This window comes from Equus quagga, chromosome 5, assembly GCF_021613505.1.
Source record: "Equus quagga isolate Etosha38 chromosome 5, UCLA_HA_Equagga_1.0, whole genome shotgun sequence".
Classification (NCBI taxonomy): Eukaryota; Metazoa; Chordata; class Mammalia; order Perissodactyla; family Equidae; genus Equus; species Equus quagga.
Window position 1 is genome coordinate 55061366 of NC_060271.1, and position 20578 is coordinate 55081943.

Consider the following 20578-nt stretch of genomic DNA (forward strand, 5'->3'; position numbering starts at 1 on the left):
AAAAGCTAAATGAAGTCAAATTTATTTTTCATTGCTTTTGTCATTCAACAAAGAAAAATTTAAACTGATAATAAAGATAAAATGACAGAAGTGCTCCTTTTTAGAAATTTACACGTCATCCAAATTCTTTATCTAACTTTTAATTAGCAAAAGCTGAATTTTGTTTATCTGCTTAACAAGAAGAAGTGTTAGAAAAATTTTCATGTTTTCTCCTTCAGTTTCAGAAAGTCAGACTCATAGTATTTATTAATATAGGACACCAGGAAAAATCAGAAAATTTATCTTTAAGGTCATTTTCCATTTCAACCTTCCTTTTTAGATTTCATAAACTACAACTTCTGAAAATTTACTTTTGGCATTCTCAAAAATATACATCATATCTCTTGATGAATCATATTCCTATAATAAAATTCTAAATTAAAAGTCAGTTTCTTTTCGGCAGATGAAATATATATCTTTACATATTTTTATTTAAAATTAAGATTTTTGGCACAGAGTTCTAAGCTTGTTGTTTTCAAATTGTGCCTACACTGCTTTCCACTAATCAGCTTGGGAGAGTTTGGGAAAGAAACGGTGTTCTTTACAAATTTGTGCCTTGTGTTTATCCATCCTTCAGTCCCATGCCCAACAATCCAGCAGTATTCCAAGATTTTAGAACTTGAGAAAAAAGGCTAGAAGATTTACTTCTCCACATTGTGGGGTAGAAGTGGGGATAGAGAGCCAGTGACAGGAATCTTGAAGTCCTGTATCGTTTTCTTTAATTATTTCATGTTTTCCCACCAATAGTACTGTGGTCACTTGTGTCCTTTGCTGTATCCCCAATGTGAATTCAAGGGACTACATGAGTGTCTTCATTTCATATCTAAACTCAGAAATTTAGTCTTGTTCTAGTCAAGTTTTAAAGAAGGGTTTTCAGAAAGAATGACAGGCCAATGAAATCTACAGTTTAAGAGACAGAGATTCAAATACTAACCTTGAAGGATTATGTTCCACATCTTGTCTTTCTGTTGTACTTTTAAAAGTGCTCAGATGAGTAGAATCCATTTTTACAGGACGAATCTGAGTTACTACTTTATTGAGGGGGTGAGGTAACAAATCAGAGACTAGTGCAAAAAAATAAACCTCTCACATTTTCCAAAGTGCTTCCTGAACAAAATCCAAAACCTGAAATCTCATCAATTTGTTACACATTGGAATACTGCTTATATAAAGGTTCATCCTTGTCTGCTTAGAGCCTCTGACCTGGGTTCAAAGTTCTAGAATGTTCTACAGAAAAATTCTAAAGTAGGTGGTCATAGGTGAGCATGAAAGGGAATCTCCTGCATCCTCCTCCCAGTATTGCACAATATAAAACCTGCCAACAAGTTGTAAGCAGGCTCTGCCCTACCTCCCCCCAGGTGGAACTTCATCAAAAGCTGCCACCAAGTCTGTTACACACCTTAAGCTGGTTTCACCCAGCCTTTCTATCTGCCCCATTTAAACACAAAAGGAAGATGGAATCTATCTGTCACCCCCAAACACATGGTAGAATGAGGAACAAATTAAAAAGCAGCTGAATCTTTTCACAGGAATCTGCACTCTGGGAGCCAGGCCACCTCACCTGCCTCCATGTTCCGACTGTCTCCCAGTCTGAGTCTCGGCTCTTTGCTGTGCCTTCCTTTACCAACTGGTCATCAGCTCAGGAGAGGAAAATGCCTGACTCTGAGCTGGTGGCCCACCAGCCCCCAGGAGCCGCCCTTTACACCTTGGAAAGATGTTCTGAGAATTTTTAGTGCCATTCACTTAAAAACTAATTTATAGTTTTTATATTACATATACATATTTTTTCATAAATAAAATTTGACATATATGTATATATTAAAATTTTCACCAACAAGGGTGTGTTAAAAATTTCAAGTTCTGTCATTCAAGTTCAATAAAGGCACACATTTTTTTTTCTTTAGGCTTGCAAAGAATACAATTTCTAGCAACAAATCATAAGACACTTTCTTTGAATTTTCTTCTTCTTGGAATAAGCATTCGTCCCTTAATCAACGGCATGACTCTACTACCCAAAGTATTTCGATGCCTAGAGGGTTCTACGTGGAGTCCACTGCTGTGTCGGGAAGCCGAGGGACCAAGCACAGGCGCCGCTCGGTCACCCCGCCTGGGCTGCGCTGGTCATTTCCATTAAGGCTTCTCACTCCCGAATCGAGCTTTCCGGTTTCCAGGCTCCGACGCCCTTCGGACCAGCCTGGGTGGCGGCTTGGGGCGGAGGCCTTCAGCCTCACTGTCCTCCCCCGCCGGGCCGATGTCGCCCTCGGAGAGGAGGGGCTGCCGGAGCACGGCGGGGGTCTGCGTGCCGTCGTCTCTGCTGCGGGCAGCGGGGGGAGTGCCGGGCTGCCGGCGGCCGGCATCCGCGTCCACCTCGTTCTTCCACTCCATTTTGTAGGACTGGGGCGCTTTCTTGGAGAACTGTTCTGGCAAGAAGCGCCTCGCTCGGGGCTGCAGGTTGAGGACGGTGGTCCCGGCATCCGTGTCGGAGTCGCTGCTGTTGCCATCTGCCACAGAGCAAAAGAAGGACGACATAGGCTAGCATTTTAGGCAGATGGTGCTACAAGAGACTGACTAAGCAACACATCAATGGGTCCTGCAACAGCTGTGCCCTCGGGCTCTGGGGTTGGGCGTGAGGGGGCAGCGGTCAGAGGGCCCACCAGAACTCTAGCTGAGAATAATCTCCCTGAGCATTTTGTCCACAGAGTGTGTTCATACTAATTTTGAGGCACTTACTATGTGCCAGACACTGTACTAAGCACTTCAAATGTATTAACCTATTTAATCCTCACAATCACCCATTTTACCGATGAAGTAACTGAGGTTCAAGAGACAGTAGCACGTGGTGGAACCGGATATCAAACTACAACTATGTGTGGCAGCAGCTGTGCTCTCCCCGCCCCACAGGCAGGACCCCAGAAGGGCTGAGCTTAGTGTCTGGCACACAGGAAGCAGGCCAATAATCAGCTGCTCTTATGAAGATTCTTGTCTTGATCTGCAATCTCATACACAGCCTTGTTTATTTCCTTTATGTTTATTTCCTTTATATTTTCATAAAAGGGTCAACACAACAAGGTGCACCTTCCAAATATGGAAGGAGGCGAGGCATGCTGAGAACCAGGTGATCGTCAAAATTGAAGTCCTGGAGTCCTGTGGGTAGGACAGCGATGGGTGCTGGCCCGGGATCTGAGATTCTTGGGAACCGAGAGCATTTTTTATTTTAGAGATTTTATTTTTTTCCTTTTTCTCCCCAAAACTATTAGTACATAGTTGTATATTCTTCATTTTGGGTCCTTCTACTTGTGGCATGTGGGACGCTGCCTCAGCGTGGTTTGATGAGCAGTGCCATGTCCGTGCCCAGGATTCAAACCAACGAAACACTGAGCCGCCTGCAGCAGAGCGCACAAACTTAACCACTCAGCCAAGGGGCCGGCCCTGAGAGCATTTTTGATAGGCACACGGTGGTAACATGGCCCACTGTTCAAATAGTCAGTGCTCCCTTTTCCTCCCTTCTCATTTGTCATCTCACCCTCCAATACCACTAGCCATCATTAGACTTTTCTCTTCTTGGTTAATTAAATAAACAAGTAAAAAAAAGAGGGGAGGGCTATTATTCTTACATCCCACATTTTAATAACATGATACCCTAACGTGTCTTCTAGGGCTCACATAAAATGGGTTGGAGTCCACATAAAGATTACCATCAAAGAAAGAGGTCTTAGCAATCATGTCAAAGCTTTAATCATTATAGCCAGAAGTAAAATTTATGGTTGCCTTTAGGAAAATACGTTAGAATTATTGTAAACATTTACCTTAGAAATATTGTAAGAATTATTGAATTAAATTTAAACCGTTGAAGATTTAAAACTTTCTATCTACCTGTTCACTAACCACATGGTGACAATATTTGCTTTTGCTCTATCAGATAGAATCATCATGGAAAATAAACAACTGAACTATTTATCATGTGCACAGAACTCCACTCAAAAATCATGTAATGCTAATAAAAGGTCACCATATTATTATTTCAGATTTGCAAACTACTGAAGTCATTGTCCTTAATGAAGAAGAAGGGGGAAATGTTTTTATTTTATAAACATTAGTAAAGAAGTTTAAAGTCTACTCTGACTGTATTCATTACCTGCATTAGAAACGTTCTTTTTCTTCTGTAGCTTTTCTGGAAGCTTTGTATTTTTTGGTAAGGATAAATACCGGGAGGTCGAAGTGGAAGACTGTAAAAGAAATAGAAAACCTTATTTAGACCATGCAGATGTCATTTATCATTTAATTTTATTGTTAATTTATTATTTAAAATTTTATGGCAAACGTTGTTAAAAACTAAAATTTTAGTTCTGATTCCAGAATTATTTTGTGAGGGGCTGTAGGATGAGGAATAAAGTTTTCAGCAATAGCTATTTTATTTAAAATAACTAAATCTCTTCTAAAATATAATGAAAATAAGTCCTAAGGAAAAGGGAAATAAAATGGGACCATTAGAAACAAGGTGTGAAAACCACTGGGTTTTCTTCAAGAAAAGCTACGGAAACACCTGTTTACAGGAGTATTACTAAAAAAGACTCCGAACCTGTATGTATGGGGAAGAAGATATATGAAAAATGTAGCATAGTTAAGTTTTATTTATTTTAATCTCTTGAAAATCAAACAAAAAGTATTTCTATAGCTAACTCGCTCACATTTCTAATACCACAGTCTCCAGAAATTAATTTTTAATGGATGCTACCACATTTCACACATAAAAAGAGGATAATCTTGTTGACACATAACCTCTTTGATCTGTGATGACCCAATACAGAATATTATTAAAAAGGAGATGCAATGCCTGCTATGCTACATCAGTCAATCATAGTATCATTTTGAAAGGGCTTTCCTCATCTATTGACGATGCCCTGGACCACATGAAATGCTGAGCAAACTGCACTGGGAACAGCGCTCCCCCAGGCCCTGGGGCCCTCCTGGAATCCCACCACATGCAGGCCAGCTGCCCCGCCTCACCTCGGGCTGGACCTCGCCCTGGAAAGCACAAATATCACTTCCCAAATGAAGCTTGGCCCAGCCTGTCTGTTTAAAACTGTAACTTCCCTGCGCTCCCAACTTCCTTCCTCAGCTCTTTTTGGTTTGTTTTTCTCCAGAGCACTTACCGCCTTCTAACACAACAGATAATTTATTTATCCTGTCTATTGCTGATCGCTTTCTCCCCATTAGAATATGAATCCTACAAGGCAAGGGATCTTTGTCAGTTTTGTTCACCAAGTATTCCAAGTGCCTGGGCCAGTGCCTGGAACACAGTCAGTGTTCAAGAAATGTCTGAACAGACTTTATCATTAACCCCGTTCCAGAACTCCTGTGAATCAACCCTCAGCAGCCATTCTGCCCACATAGCCTCTGGCACAGCTGTGGACTCTGCTCTTGGACGCCGTCTCCACCCCAGAGGCACAAGCTCCGGTTACCCTGTGCTGCCGGTTCAAGCTGCTGTCTTTCCTAATGCTCTCTCGCAAACTGTGCCTTCGGCGGATCAGAATCTCCTTGGCTTGTCTCTCACTCGTGTCGGCCGTCAGATTGTGTCTGTTGTAGGACAAAGTCTGAAATGAAAACACAAGCGAAATGTTACAAAGAACTGATCACTGCTCCAGAAATTCCAGAATCCACTATGTTTCTGTGGACTTGCCCCTCAGCTAGCCACTTAACAACTCACGTGCAGAGCAAAGAAAAAGTATGAAAGTTCACATTCTTTCAAATTTTGAAAGCATTCATCTTCTAATAAAAGTCAGTGAATAAGTTTGTTTTCCATTGAAAAGTATGATCTTTATAAATGAGAAAAGCAGTTGAACTCATCAAGCACCTCTGTCTACCCGGAAGTACTTTATATGTATTGACCCATCATTAGCATCTGGGGAAAAATGATACAAGCGATCTTCATACATTCTCTGTTGAATAGTAATTACTGGCATAAAAACAAACCACTTTGAACCACTTGGTGGAGCCATGTCCCTTTGATTAACTTATAAGAACATTTCCTCTTCTCAACGGGGTTGTCAAATTGAGAAGGCCGCTGCCACCACCAGCAATGACCATGTCCTAGTCTTTGAAGCAGCAAAATGTATAAACTAGGGCTGTCCATGGCATGCCTTTTTAGTTTTATAAGCTATATAGAAATCTCTTTCCTATAATACGTTATAATTAGTAACTAAGTTCATTTTCTGATAGAATTAATGTCTACTTCTTGGAAATATCCAAGTGTCCAGAACTATCTTAGGCCTAGTAGAGATACCCGAAAGTAATATAGAACAATACTCAATTCCTGCCTTGAAAAATTGACTATCTAGTTGGGCATTTAAAGCTAACAAAATAGTATGAACTCCTGAAATTGAGCGCTAAAATTATGTGGTACACCACGAGCTCCAAGTGCTATCGCATTTATTCCCCAAGGCTGGCAGCGATATGAGGGGGTTGGGGAAACCTTAACAATTGGAGAATATGGATCGGCTGACAGGAAGCAGTGGGACATTCCAAGTGGAGACAGAAAAGAGAGCAACACAGGCCAAGGAATGAAGACAGCACCCTCCAGGGGGTTTGGGGTGGGTGGGTGAGGGAGACGTGCAAATAAGGTTGGATAAAGTGGAACCTGGAAATAGAGATCCCAAATTCTGAAAGAATATCTAGCCTGGAAGCCACAACTGTTGTTCTGTTTCATTTTAAGCAGGAGAATGCTGCCATTAAAAGGTGCTTTAGGAAAAGGGTGGCGCAACAGTAATGTAGGATGGAATGGGGACAGCCTTTGGGGAGATCAGATAAGAAGCTACAGAAATGACCCCGACAGGAGTGAGGAGGACTCCTGACAGGTGGTGTGGCCCGTGTGCCACTGAATGCCTCTGTACCCCAATTTCTTCATCCATAAAAAGGAGACAATAGAAATACCACTTGTTAAGGATTAAACGAGTTAATAGACGCAATGCATGAAACGGGGCTTAGCAAAAGAAAAAAAACCCACCGCTCTCTACGTGTTAGCTAGATTACTAGCAAATTATTAGAATGAGGTGTTAACAATGGAAATGCAGGGAAAAAAGTGACTCAGAAGATACATTAAAGGAAGAAACTATAGCATCATACAAATAACAAAGAAGATTAAATACATTTTTAAAAGTCTTCCAAGCTATAAAGCTATTATATCATTAAAAAAAATAAAAAGAGCAATCAATTACTTTCTTCGCCATTGGTTAACACATTTTTTTTTGTATCTCTAAGTCAATAGTAGCAGAACTTCAAGGCAACTCCAGGTTTTACCCCTGGAGTCTGGGAGGAGAATGGTACCCTGACGAGACAAGACACTGTGAAGCGGAGTCTGATAGAAGAGAAGATGCCTGGTGAGGGGCCTGCAGAGGATGGCATAATGGTTGGGCAATATCCACTAAAAGTGGATAGTATGAAATCACAAGACAGATTTTCAGCCAAAGTTCAGTAGACATTTCGCTAAATAAAATATTCTCACTCGCTGACGGATTTGATAAAGATTTCTTGATAATATCTCTCGAATTTCATCCATTTCACCAGGTGTCAGCTTCCTTATTTTTTCTTCACGACAGTCACTGTGAAAGTTTAGAAAAAGAATATTTTACTATTCCACAAATATTGGGATCATCAGTTTTCTTTCTTAGAGATATTATTTAAGAAGAAGAATCAGTTTAAAGAATAACATAGGAATTATTCAATATTTTAAAATAATTCAAAATTCTAAAATTCTTATTTGAGTGTCAAAATTATTCACGATAGGTTTAATCATGGACAAGTTTTCAGAGTCTGTTTATGCAACTTTTTTTTCTTTCTTTCTTTCTTTTTTGGTGAGGAAGATTGGCCCTGAGCGAACATCTGTGCCAATCTTCCTCTACTTTACATGTGGGTGTCCACCACAGCATGGCTGATGAGTGGTATAGGTCTGCACCCAGGATCTGAACCCATGAACCCAGGCCACAGGAGCAGAACATGCTGAACTTAACCACTGGGCCACAGGGCTGGCCCTGGTTTTTTTTTCTTTTTTTTTTTTTTAGATTCCACATGTAAGAGAGATCATATGGTATTTGTTTTTCTCTGCCTGCCTTATTTCACTCAGCATAATGCCCTCAAATTTCATCCATGTTGTTGCAAGACTGCATTCTTTTTTATGGCTGAATAATATTCCATTGTATACATACATACATACATACATATATATATATATATATATATATATATACACACACACACACCCCCACAATTTCTTTATCCATTCATCTATCAATGGACACAGGCTGTTTCTATACCTTGGCTACTGTAAATAATACTGCAGCAAACATGGAGGTGTGTATACTTTTTTGTTAGTGTTTTCATTTTTTCCAATAAATACCCAGAAGTGGAATTGCTGAATCATATTTTTAATTTAATGAGAAACCTCCTTACTATTTTCCATAGTGGCTGCACAAATTTACTTTCCACCAACAGTGCACAAGGGTTCCCTTTTCTCCACATCCTCATCAACACTTGTATTTCTTTTTCTTTTTGGTAATAGCCATTTTAACAGGTGTGAGGTAACATCTCATTGTAGTTTTTATTTGCATTTCCCTGATGATTAACGATGTTGAGCATCTTTTCATGTGCCTGTTAGCCATTTGTATTTCTTCTTTGGAAAAATGTCTATTCAGATCTTCTGCTCATTTTTTAATTGGATTGTGTTTCTGCTATTGAGTTGTATGAGTTTTGCATGTCTTTTGGATATGATTTGCAAATATTTTACACCATTCAGTAGGCTGCCTTTCCGTTTTGTTGATGGTTTCCTTTGCTGTGCAGAAGCTTTTTAGTCTGATGTAGGCCCACTTGTTGATTATTGCTTTTGTGGCTCTTGCTTTTCATGTCAGATTCAAAAAACTGTCACCAAGACCTGTGTCAAAGAGCTTACTGCCAAGGTTTTCTTCTACGAGCTTTATGGCTTCAGGTCTTATGTTCATTTTTAATCCATTTTGAGTTAATTTTTGTGTATGGTATAAGACAGTGGCTGAATTTTATTCTTTTACATGTGGCTGTCCAGTTTTCGCAACATCATTTATTGAAGAGACTGTCCTTTCCCCATTGTATATTCTTGGCTCCTTTGTTGTGAATTAATTGCCCCTATATGCTCAGGTTTATTTCTGGGCTCTCTATTCTGTCCCGTTGATCTATGTGTCTGTTTTTATGCTGATACCATACTGATTTAATCACTATAGCTTTGTAATATAGTTTGAAATCAGGGAGTATGATGCCTCCAGCTTTGTTCTTCTTTCTCAAGAATGCTTTGGCTATGTGGGAGTTTTTATTATTATTATTATCATTAATTATTAACTATTAAAATTATTACCTATTAAAATGATCATGTTATTTTTATCCTTCATTTTGTTAATGTGGTATATCACATTGACTGACTTGCTGACGTTAAACCATCTTTGCATCCCTGGAATAAATCCCACTTGATCATGGTGTATGACCTTTTAAATATACTGTTGAATTCCCTAATATTTTCTTGCGAGATTTTGCATCTTTATTCATCAAGGATATTGGCCTGTACAGGCAGACCTTGGATATATTGCAGGTTCAGCTCCAGAACACTGCAGTAAAACCAATATCACAATAAAGTGAGTCACACAAATTCTTTGGTTTCCCAGTGCATATAAAAGTTATGTCTACACTACACTGTAGTCTAAGTGTGCAATAGCATTATGTCTAAAAAAACAATGCACATATCTCAATTAAAAATACTTTATTGCTAAAACATGTTAACCATTATCTGAGCCTTCAGTGAGTCACAATCTATTTGCTGGTGGGGAATCTTGTAAAAAATGCAATATCTGTGAAGCAAATCAAGCAAAGCACAATAAAACGAAGCAAGCTTGCAATTTTCTTTTGTTGTGGTTTCCTCGTCTGGTTTTGATATCAGAATAATGCTGGCCTCATAAAATGAGTTTGGAAGAATTCCTTCCTCTTCTATTTTTTAGAAAAGTTTGAGAAGGATTGGGGTTTATTCTTCCTAGAATGTTTAGTAGAATTTACCAATGAGCTGTCTGGACTTTTGTTTATCGGGAGGTTTTTGATTACAGATTCAATCTCCTTACTAGTAACTGTTTGTTTGGATTTTCTATTTCATCATGATTCAGTCTTGGTAGGTTGTATATTTCTAGGAATGTATCTATTTTTTCCAGGTTGTCCAACTTGTTGGTGTATAATTGTTCATAGCATTCTCTTATGATCCTTTGTATTTCTGTGGCATCAACTGTAACACCTCCTCTTTCATTTCTGATTTTATTTATTTGAGTCCTCTCTCTTTTTTTTCTGGTGAGTCTCGCTAAAGGCTTGTCAATTTTGTTTATCTTTTCAAAGAACCAGCTCTTAGTTTCATTGATCCTCTCTCTTGTCTTTTTAGGCTCTATTTCATTTATTTCTCTGTTCTAATCTTTGTTATTCTGCTAATCTTTGCTATTCTTTCTAACCTTTGTCCTTCTGCTAACTTCAGACTTTGTTGGTTTTTCTTTTTCTAGTTCTTTGAGGTGTAAAGCTAGGTTTTTTAATTTGAGACTTTTCTTGTGTCTTGAGGTAGGCATTTATTGCTATGAACTTCTCTCTTAGAACTGCTCTTGCTGCATCCCACAAATTTTGGTATGTTATATTTCCATTTTTGTTTGTCTCAAAGTATTTTTTAATTTCTTCTTTGACCAATTGGCTGTTCATGCAAACAAACTGTATGTTTTTTAACCTCCATATATTTGTGAATTTTCCAGTTTTCTTCATGTAATTAATTTTTAGTTTCACATCATTGTGGTTGGGAAAAGATGCTTGATATTTCAATCCTCTTAAATTTATTAAGACTTGTTTTGTGGCCTAACACATGGTCTATCGTGGAAAATGTTCCATGTGCACTTGACAAGAATGCATATTGTGCTGTTTTTGGATGGAACATTCTGTATTTAAGTCTATCTGGCTAATATGTCATTTAAGGCCAATGTTTCCTTAATGATTTGCTGTCTGGATGCTCTATCCACTGATGTAAGTGGAGTATTAAAATCCCCTACTATCACTGTATTGCTCTCTATTTCTCCCTTTAGAGCTTTAGGTCCTAAGCATAGTTCTGAAGTGCTGTCTAATGTTCCTAAGTGAAAGAAGGCTGTGATGTGCCTTCTGGAGAAAATGTGTGTTAGGTAAGCTTTGTTAAAGCACGAGTTATGGTGCTGTTGGCCATGAGTGCAATGATAATGAATCAACAGTATCTATTAAATAAGGTGTCTTTAAACAGAAATATATATAAAACAAGATTATGTATTAATCAGCTGATGAAAACATTGTGACTAGAGGCTCACAGGATTTTCTGTATTCCCCCTAGGAGCAATGACTCAATAGTCACAAATCAGTGTTGACAGAAACTTTGTAGAATATAACTACTGTAAAAAACCCAATGATATTCAACTGTATTTATATAGTTTAACTCCTTCAAAAAGGCTTTGAGGGGGCCTCCAAAAATATATAAATAGATAAAAATAAAATAAATAGATAAGAAGATAAATTAGGAAAATAAATTAAAGTTAGGAAGGTTAATATATATAAATGCAGATCTTACAGAAGATGGGCAAGGACACACAAATTAAGGAGCATAGTTCTCTTACATTTTTTTAAGTGCAAACTTGCTATTACTGTATACCAACTATAACACTAATTACTTAGGTGCAAGCACCTATGCACAATGGGTAATGGATACACACAAAGGAATGGACACAGAAATTTCTGGCTTCAGCAGGACAGACTTATCTAGATATAGATCATTCATTTTTGCCTCAACCTCAATTGCTCAGATGATTTTTAAAAAGCTTATTTTTAGATTGAGACATTGTTGTTTAGACAGCTTTCCGGCTTTCTAGTAAGGTTTTTTGATAGCAAATTTAATTCACAGAATTTTAAAGTTGGAAGAAACAAATAAGGTTAGTACGTAACAATCTTTTTGGCATCTGATTCTTTTGTACAATGTTCCCATCAGGTCTTTGCAAGCATATGTTTGCATAACTCTACTGATAAGTGCACAAGTACTTCCCTTGTTTATACTTAACACCTTTTTATTAGAATAAAATACAAAGAAAGAAAAGTGCATGAATCTTACATGTACACCTCAATGAATTGTCACAAAGTGAATGTACTTATGCAACTACTGCTCAAGCCAAAAAACAGAACATTAACTAGAATCCCAGAAACCACTCGTGGTCCCCTAACCAATCACTACTCCCTCTTTGCCAAAGATAACCATTCTCCTAACTTCTAATTTCATAGATGTGTCTGAATTTGAATTCTATATAAATGGAGTCTTTTAAATACAATATGTGGTCTTTTAAATTTACCTTCTTTTGTTTAGCACTATGTTGGAGATTCATCTGTCTTATCGCACGTAGCTGTAGTTAATTCATTTTAATCATTGTATAATATTCCATTACATGGATATACCAAATTTATCCATTTTACTGTTGATGGGTATTTAGCTTATTTCCAATTTTCAGATATTAAAAACAATGCTTCGATGAAGATATCTCATATATATATTTTGGAACACATATGATTATTGAACATTTGAATATCCTATTTTGTAAAATGCCTGAACAAGTCTCTTGTCCATTTTTTTTTTTAGGATTGTCTTTTTTTTTAGACCTTTGTCAGTTTTCTGTGAGGCAAGTATCTTTTCCCACTTTGTGGTTTGCTTTTTCATTCCTTTAATGAAATCTTCCCCTATCACAACATTAAGAGGACATTCTCTATATAATCTTCACTTTATTGTTTCACTCCTCACATTGAGATATACAATATCCCTTGACTTGATACGATGTGAAATACTGTTCAATATCATTTTACTTCCTAATTATCAAATGACCCAGGACGATTTTTTTTTAAGCCATCTTTTCTCCACTGCTTTGTACTGTAGACTTTGTCATTAATTAAGTGGCCACATACAGGTGGGTCTCTTCCAAACTCTTATTTTGATCTGATCTGTTTGTCCTTTTGTCTTGGCCCAGTATCACATAGCTCTGTAGTAAGTCTTGTTACTTAATAGAGTAAATCTTCCAAATTTGTTCTTCAAAATTATCTTGATTAACTTTGGCCCTTTACATTTACAGAGAAATTTTAGGACAAGATTGTCTAATCTCACACACACACACACACACAAACCCTGGGATTCTGAATGGAAGTGCTTTGAATTCATAGGTCAACTTGAAGAGAATGGAAAATTTTACAATATTGAGGCTTTCTCTTAATCTTTAACTTATCTTTTTTGGCCTTTCTGTGAGAGGTTTTGCAAATTTTCTCTAAATTTCATGTTGCTGTTTGGTGTTTTTTGATGATTGTTTGATGCTGATATACATGATGTTTCATGATGTCATTCTACATTAAGCATTTTTTTAATGCCATCTTCTGTTTGTTGATACTCATAAAACTACCCCTGATTTGCTTTCTTGCCATGTATTCAGAAACTTGGATACATTTGCGTATTATGTCTAATTATTTATCTACAGGTTCTTTTGGATTTTCTGTAAAAACGATCAAGCTATTTGTGAATAACGATAGCTTTACTTATTTGTTTCCTGTCCTTAATCTTTTTATTCTTTTTCCCGCCTAGCATTGGTAAAATATTTATAGAAATAGTAATAATAGTCATCCTTCTTCCAGATCTCAGGTTAAATCTTTCAACATTAAAAACTATATTTGCTAAGATTGTGTTTTGTGAATAAACTTTATCATCTTAAGGAAGAGTTTCTTTTATTCTTTGTTTAGACATTTTTTAAAATAACTAAGACGATATTGAATTTCATCAAACAATTTTTCTGCCTCTATTTCAGATAAATGATAACCTATGATTTTTCTTCTTTATGCTATAAAAGTGGTGAATAACTTTGATTTTCTACCATTAAGCCATCTTTGTATTTCTGTAATAAACTGAAAATTATTGTGATTCATATCCTTTTTAATCTATCTCTGGATTTGGTTTGCTAATATTTTGTTTAGAATTTTTACAGACATATTATATCTGCAATTTTTCTTTCTTATAAGTGTCTTTGTCAGGTTCCCCATCAAAATTATGGTGGTCTAATAAGGCTATTTGGGAAGCTTTCCTTCTTTTTCTACTTTCTGAAAGAGTTTGTGTAAGATGGTATTGTTTCTTTCTTAAATTTTTGGTAGAATTCACAAATGAAGCCATATAGTCTTAGAGTCTCAATCCTGGCTGCGAATTAGAAACATCTGAAGAACTTATAAATATGCCTATTCCTGGGCCTCAACACCAAAAGATCCTGATTTTATTGGTCTGGCTGGAGCCCAGGCATCTGTATTATTTAAATGCTCTCAAGGTGTTTCTGATGTTCAGCCTGGGCTGAGAACCACTGCAACAGATGATCACTAATGTTCTTTCCAAGCCTTAAACTATGATTCTGTGAATAATCTATGAGGAAATAGCTATATAATTACATGCATATTTGAAATAACAAATATAACACATCTTAAAATATTCCCTTTCAAAATGCCTGCTAAAAAGGCTTTAATTTACTTTCAAAAAGCATGGAATTACCCAAAGCAAATATAATAAACGCATAATTATCCTAAACATGACAAAGTATTTTCTGACTAATCAATTCTAAAATAACATAATGTAATGTGACACGAAGTGACATGACATAACATAACATAATGTCCACATTTCTAGGCTTTCACATTTTAACCAGAATCTCCTTCTGCTGTGAGGTCATCAGGTATCTCTCTTGGACATAGGTCAAGTTTGTTATTATTACTGATTTTGAAAGACTATAAGGACATACTTAGTGATAGTAACTTTTATTTACAAAACAGTACTTACTTTAGAGATGCGTAAGACGGGACAGTACTTATCATCCCAGTCTCTGCCATCTCAATGGCATGTTTTATTTCAAGCTTTTTATATAAGGACACAATGCTTGACTTGGGTTGGTTTTCCCGAATCAAAAGCTTACGCAGGTATTTGTCATCAAACTTCTTAAACCTGGAAATAAAGATAATCAAAGCTTCAATGAATTAACGCTAAACTGACTAAGAAAAAAACCTGTCTTTACCAATAAAATCATTTCCACTATTCCCAGGGAAAAAATTTAGTAGCACTGTTTAGTTATTCCAATCATTATACATATATATATATATATATATACACACACACACACACACACATATATGTGTATATATATATATGTTTGCATACCAGAATATATGTGTATATATAAAATAAGTATACACACACACACAGACACACACACACATACAGATATACACACACCACATACATATGGCACATATTGGTACAACTTTGTATATAGCCATGACATACATACGTCTAAAATTCCCTAATTATAGATTAAAATACATGTATTTCTATATTTCCTATTTCTCTGCTTCCCCTTTCAGTAAAATGACTCAAAAGTGTTGTTAATACTCCCTATGTGCAATTCTTCTCCTCAGATGCTCTCTTGAACATCCACAAACCAGACCTTTGCCTCTAATACTCTACTGAGGCTAGCATATGGTGGTCATCAGTGACCCCCACAATACAAATCCAACAGCCAACTATTAGTCTTCACCTTTCCTGACCTCTCCTGCTTAAAGCATCGTCTTTCAGGACACCACATTGCCCTGGGTTCCCTGCCACTTCCTTCTCAGCCTCTTTTTTGGGTCTTTTTCTTCTTTCTGGTCTCTTAATGTAGGAGTGCCCTGGGGTTCAGTTCCTGGTCCTCTTCTCTACCTCCACTCATGCCCCTGGCCATCTTGCCCAGTCCCATGGATTTTAACAGCATCTCTATGCCAATAACTCCCACATTTGCATCTCCAGCTCCAAACTCTTTCCTAAACCCCAGAAACGAATCTCCATCTTCCTACTCAATATCTCCATTTGGGTATCTAAGGGGCATCTCAAGCTTGACATGCTCAAACTGAACTGATCTTCTCCCACAGTTTTCCCCATCTCAGACAACGTTACCAGGTCAAAAACACTAATTTCACCTTTGATCCTTCTCTTTCTCTCATATTCCATGTTATGGCCTGAAATGTTCCTCCCTCCCCTCCCCCGCCCCCAAATTCACATGTTGAAGGACTTCAGAATGTGACTGTATTTGGAGACAGGGTCTTTATTAAGTTAAATGAGGTCATGAGGGTGGGCCCGGATCCAGTGTGACTGGTTTTTATATAATACGAGGAAATTTGGACACAGACATGTACAGAGGGACGACACTGTGAACAGGCAGGAAGAAGAAGGCCATTTGTAAGCCAAGGCGAGAGACCTATAACAGATCCTACCCTCACAGCCCTTAGAAGGAAATAAGTCTACTCACACTTTGGTCTTGGGAGTTCTAGCCCCGAGAACTGTGAGAAAATGCATTTCCATTATTTAAGCCCCCCAATCTGTGGTGTTTTGTTATAGCAGCTCTAGCAAGGTAAGACTCATGTCTACTCCATCAGCAATTCCTGTTGGTTCCACCAGCAAAATACATACAGGATCCAAGTGTTTCCTACAATTCCTCTGACATCACCCTGGTGCACCATCGGCTCCCAATGGATTCTTCCAGTGGGCACCTAATTGGTCTCCTTGCTTCCACCAGTGCATTCCTACAGCTTATCTTCCATACAGAAGCCAGAGTGATCCTGTTAAAACGTCTTCACACTATATCATTCGTCTGCATCTCACTTGAGTAAAAAGTACAATGACCTGGAGGCCCTCCACCATTTGGGGCTGCACCTCTTGGTACTGTGCTCCTCTCACTCAGGTCCCGCTCATCGGCCTCCTTCCTGTCCTGGAAACTTGCAGCCATGCTCCATCTCTGGGCCTTCATACTTCCTATCCTTTCTACTAGGAACACTCTTCCCCCACACACACCTGCAGGGCCCATTCACGGACCTCCTTTAGGTCTTTCCTTGACAGCCATTTTCTCAAAAGAGCCTTTCCTATCCATCCCATTAAAACTGCATGTCACCCCCTGCAGCACTTCCTATTCTGCTTCCCAGATATATTTTGCTCCATAGCAGTTTGGTTTTGTTTTTATTTCCCCGTGTCACCTGTGCCTAAACTGAGCCTAGCACACTGTAGGCATATATGGGAGAATGGATCATTCGGTCCCAATTCCCTCCCTATATCCACACCCTCTGCCATATTACTTGGCAACGTCCTTCCACCATGGCCTAGGTGACCTGCCTTGTCCTGCTTCCTGCCACTGGGCTCAATAATGTTACTTGCTTTGGTCAATGGGCTACTAGCAGACATGATGATGGGAGCAGAGGCTTAAAATGGGACTATTCATTAGAGCTTGCCTCTTGTGCTTTCACAATTACCACAAGAAAAATATACATGGAGTGAGTCATCAGTCCAAGGACAAAGGTGAATGTCACATGAAGCAGAGTTAAGATATTCAGTCACATCAGAGAAGGCCAGCCAGGATCAGCTGACAACTAGCCAACCACTGAAACATGAGCAAGACCAGCCCAGATCAATGAAGCCCAGTCCAGACCAACTGACTCTCAGCCTCTCAACTCATGTGCTTTCATAATAAGTGACTGCTACATTGAACAGCTAAGGATTTGGGTGGCTCGTTATGTAACATTACTGTGCCAATATATAAGTGAAACAGCATGCAATAAATATTTGTTGAGAAAGAAATAAGTGTATTACAGCAATCATCATAAGCCCAAGGAGGTTTATAGACATACCTGTCTTATGAAGAAAACAGCACTAACCCACATTCTTGATGCTAGTGCTTTGTTCTAAATGCTGGAGGGCTATGAATAATTAAAGAGAGTCACCCTTAAAGTGCTTTGCTATTGACTGGCCAGGACACTAAACAGTGGGCCTACTTTTCTAAGTTTATTTTAAATTTTATGTTAGGTCCATTAAGCCAGGACTTCTGGCAGCAACACGACATCTTTTTAAACTTCTTTTATTATTACTATTGTTTTAACTTTTCACAAGTGATAAACAAAAGGAAGAATAAACACTAAGGACAATGACATCTGATCTATTCAGTGTAGGAACTGTGCACCCTCTTTCTTTGCTGTATTGCCACACCTTTCATTTCTGCGCCAAGTTACAGAGAGGCGCTTCCTTTTCCATCATTAGACTCTTTTGCCAAGTTCGAGGAACGTCCCTACAGCATGACCCTCCCATTTCATTCTCAAAGGATCAAATGCCTCAAGACTTCTCTGGCAGGACCACCAGAAACCCATAGCAGAAGGATTTCAGAGGAGAGGGAAAGACACCAAACACACCTAAAACAATCACTTCTATTTTATGTCATTTCTAGTAACATCAACAATTATGTACACCCCAGAAATGGGATCTGAGCAGAACTAATTTTATAAATGGCGTGTGCCAGCACCAAATCCCTCCACACCAACTTCCCTGCTCTACCTGCCATATACAGTGTACCTGACGATTCAGAACATTATTTCAAATTTAACCGGAAAACATCATGAATAGACATATATAAGGGTTATGAAATTACTAAATGAAGTATGTACACTGCAGGGAAAAATGTTAGATATGGAATAAGATTACCTTTCAGATAGGGCAAAGTTGGCTCTGCCGCCTTTATTTATCATGCAACAAGCCTAGCAGCCTGTGGATGTTGGCCTGGAACAGACTCACGTACCTACAGATAGACTGTCTCTGCTTAAGATACAGAGGACGTAGCCAGACTTTCTCTGATGTTCTTTCGCCTGAGTTCCAGACCAAATCCACCAGACCACAGGGTCCATCTCTCCCTTCTGCTAACGTTGCCCCAGGGCCTGCTGACCTGAATCCTATACCTACTCATCCCTATTTTTTTTCAGGAGGCAGAGGACGGGTATAAATCTTTAGTCCAATCCTCACTTTTGAAAAGGAACAAACCATTCTGGGCTACTACTCTCCCTTATCACTTTAGGGAAGGCCGGACAGGATGCCAGAGATAAGGAGACAGTGACTGAGTTGAAAGTAAGGAGGTGGGTGGAAAATAGGCATGACTATGAAAACAATAGAGAACCAGGGGCAGAGAGCTCTGTATCCCCGGCGGGGCACAGACCAGGATCCGTCTTTGTTAGGAAGGTCCCCGGGACATAAAGTTGGGTAGCACAGAAAGTCACGAGGCAGACAGATGGTGAGGGTTCTCTGGTCTACCTCCTGCCTCCAAAAACACGACTACTGCCCAAGATTAATGGTCATTTTTTTGTGTGTAGTTTTACAATGGAGATTTTAGTTTGCCATATTTTTTTACTTTTTTGCCTTCGTGCGGCAAATCGGGTACTCTCCATACAAATAAAATATTTTTCCTTTACTTAGGAAGTAAGGCTAGATCCAAGGGACCTTTCTACATTAGTAAATAGTGTGGTCGGGCTTGTAAAAGTTTTTCTAGCCCTAAAAGTCTTCATAACTCATTTTATTACTTAATGATATCACACACACACATACACACACATACACACCTGTTTGCTGTGTGACTGTTTTGTTGCCTTTATTATATTGCAAAATTGTAGAGGCCTGAGTGTATCTGCCTTCTGTAGACAATATCAGGTCAGAACATGTGAGCAAAGAGTAAGCACTTGAAGATTCCCTTATGTGAAATTACATAAATTAGTAGTTTGGGCAACTTCAAGTAAATCAGCAGGAGGGGAAAAATCTGTCAGCAAGTTAGGAAAGAAAAGGCAAGAGGACTAAGAGGAATTCACTATCCATGGTTTAGAACCTGTCCCTCTGTCTCCAGGGACCAGCTGAAATGCGGCCTCCTTCAAGTCTTTCTTAGCCAGTGATGTGCTGGTAAATGTTTACAAATTGCTTTATGGAAAAAAAAAAAAAAAGGCCCTGATTTTTGAGGCATTTGCCGGTTCCATGGTACACTCTGCCTTGGCTGATCCAAACTACCAACGTGGACGGCACTGAACATAGAGTCAGGGGGAGAGGCGCACAGTCAGCTGCCACCAGCCGGTGTGAGCTGGCTCCTGACCCACTGTCCCAGCCCTGCTGTCAGAATTAGCCCTTACTTCTTGATCCCGTAAGTCTGTTTTTCAGTGTATATTAAAGCATGGACCTAATCCTGCCCGGCTAGCCTACCTTTTCCACTTCAACTATAAGATCCTTGAAGAGAGACACTGAATCTTATTTATTCACCACAGAGCCTTTAAAGGTAAAAAAAAAATACATATAGACAGATATAGCTGGATAGATAGACACATTTATATAAACGCACACAATCTTTCAGAGAACGTAGCTTTAAGAACGTTTGTTATTTCTCTTTGTATATTCACACCCTCGGGTGCTCTGAAGCTCTGCGTTTGACAAAGCCCCTCAACATGTGTGGCAGAACCAACAGGAATGAAACCCCCAGTTTTTAAGCAGACTGCATTCCTCAGCTTCCTCTGCAGGGAAAAATGCCCATCGGACTGAGTCCTGGCCTTATAGAGCCAGGCCCTGCGATATAACCCCAAGAATTGTGTGGAAGCTTCTGAGAACTCTGGTTAG

At 38.7% G+C, this 20578-nt stretch overlaps 1 protein-coding gene across 1 annotated transcript in view; it reads right to left on the reverse strand.

The window, feature by feature from the left end:
- SLC9A2 (solute carrier family 9 member A2) overlaps positions 1 to 20578 on the reverse strand; it is a 90113-nt gene continuing 69535 nt past the window's right edge. Inside the window, exons 8-12 of the mRNA XM_046662276.1 lie at positions 14930 to 15091; positions 7541 to 7637; positions 5502 to 5633; positions 4175 to 4265; positions 1 to 2540 (exon numbers count right to left, since the gene is read on the reverse strand). Of these exons, the coding sequence (XP_046518232.1) occupies positions 2170 to 2540; positions 4175 to 4265; positions 5502 to 5633; positions 7541 to 7637; positions 14930 to 15091 (853 nt within the window). The 3' untranslated portion in view covers positions 1 to 2169. The remainder of the gene's footprint in view (positions 2541 to 4174; positions 4266 to 5501; positions 5634 to 7540; positions 7638 to 14929; positions 15092 to 20578) is intronic.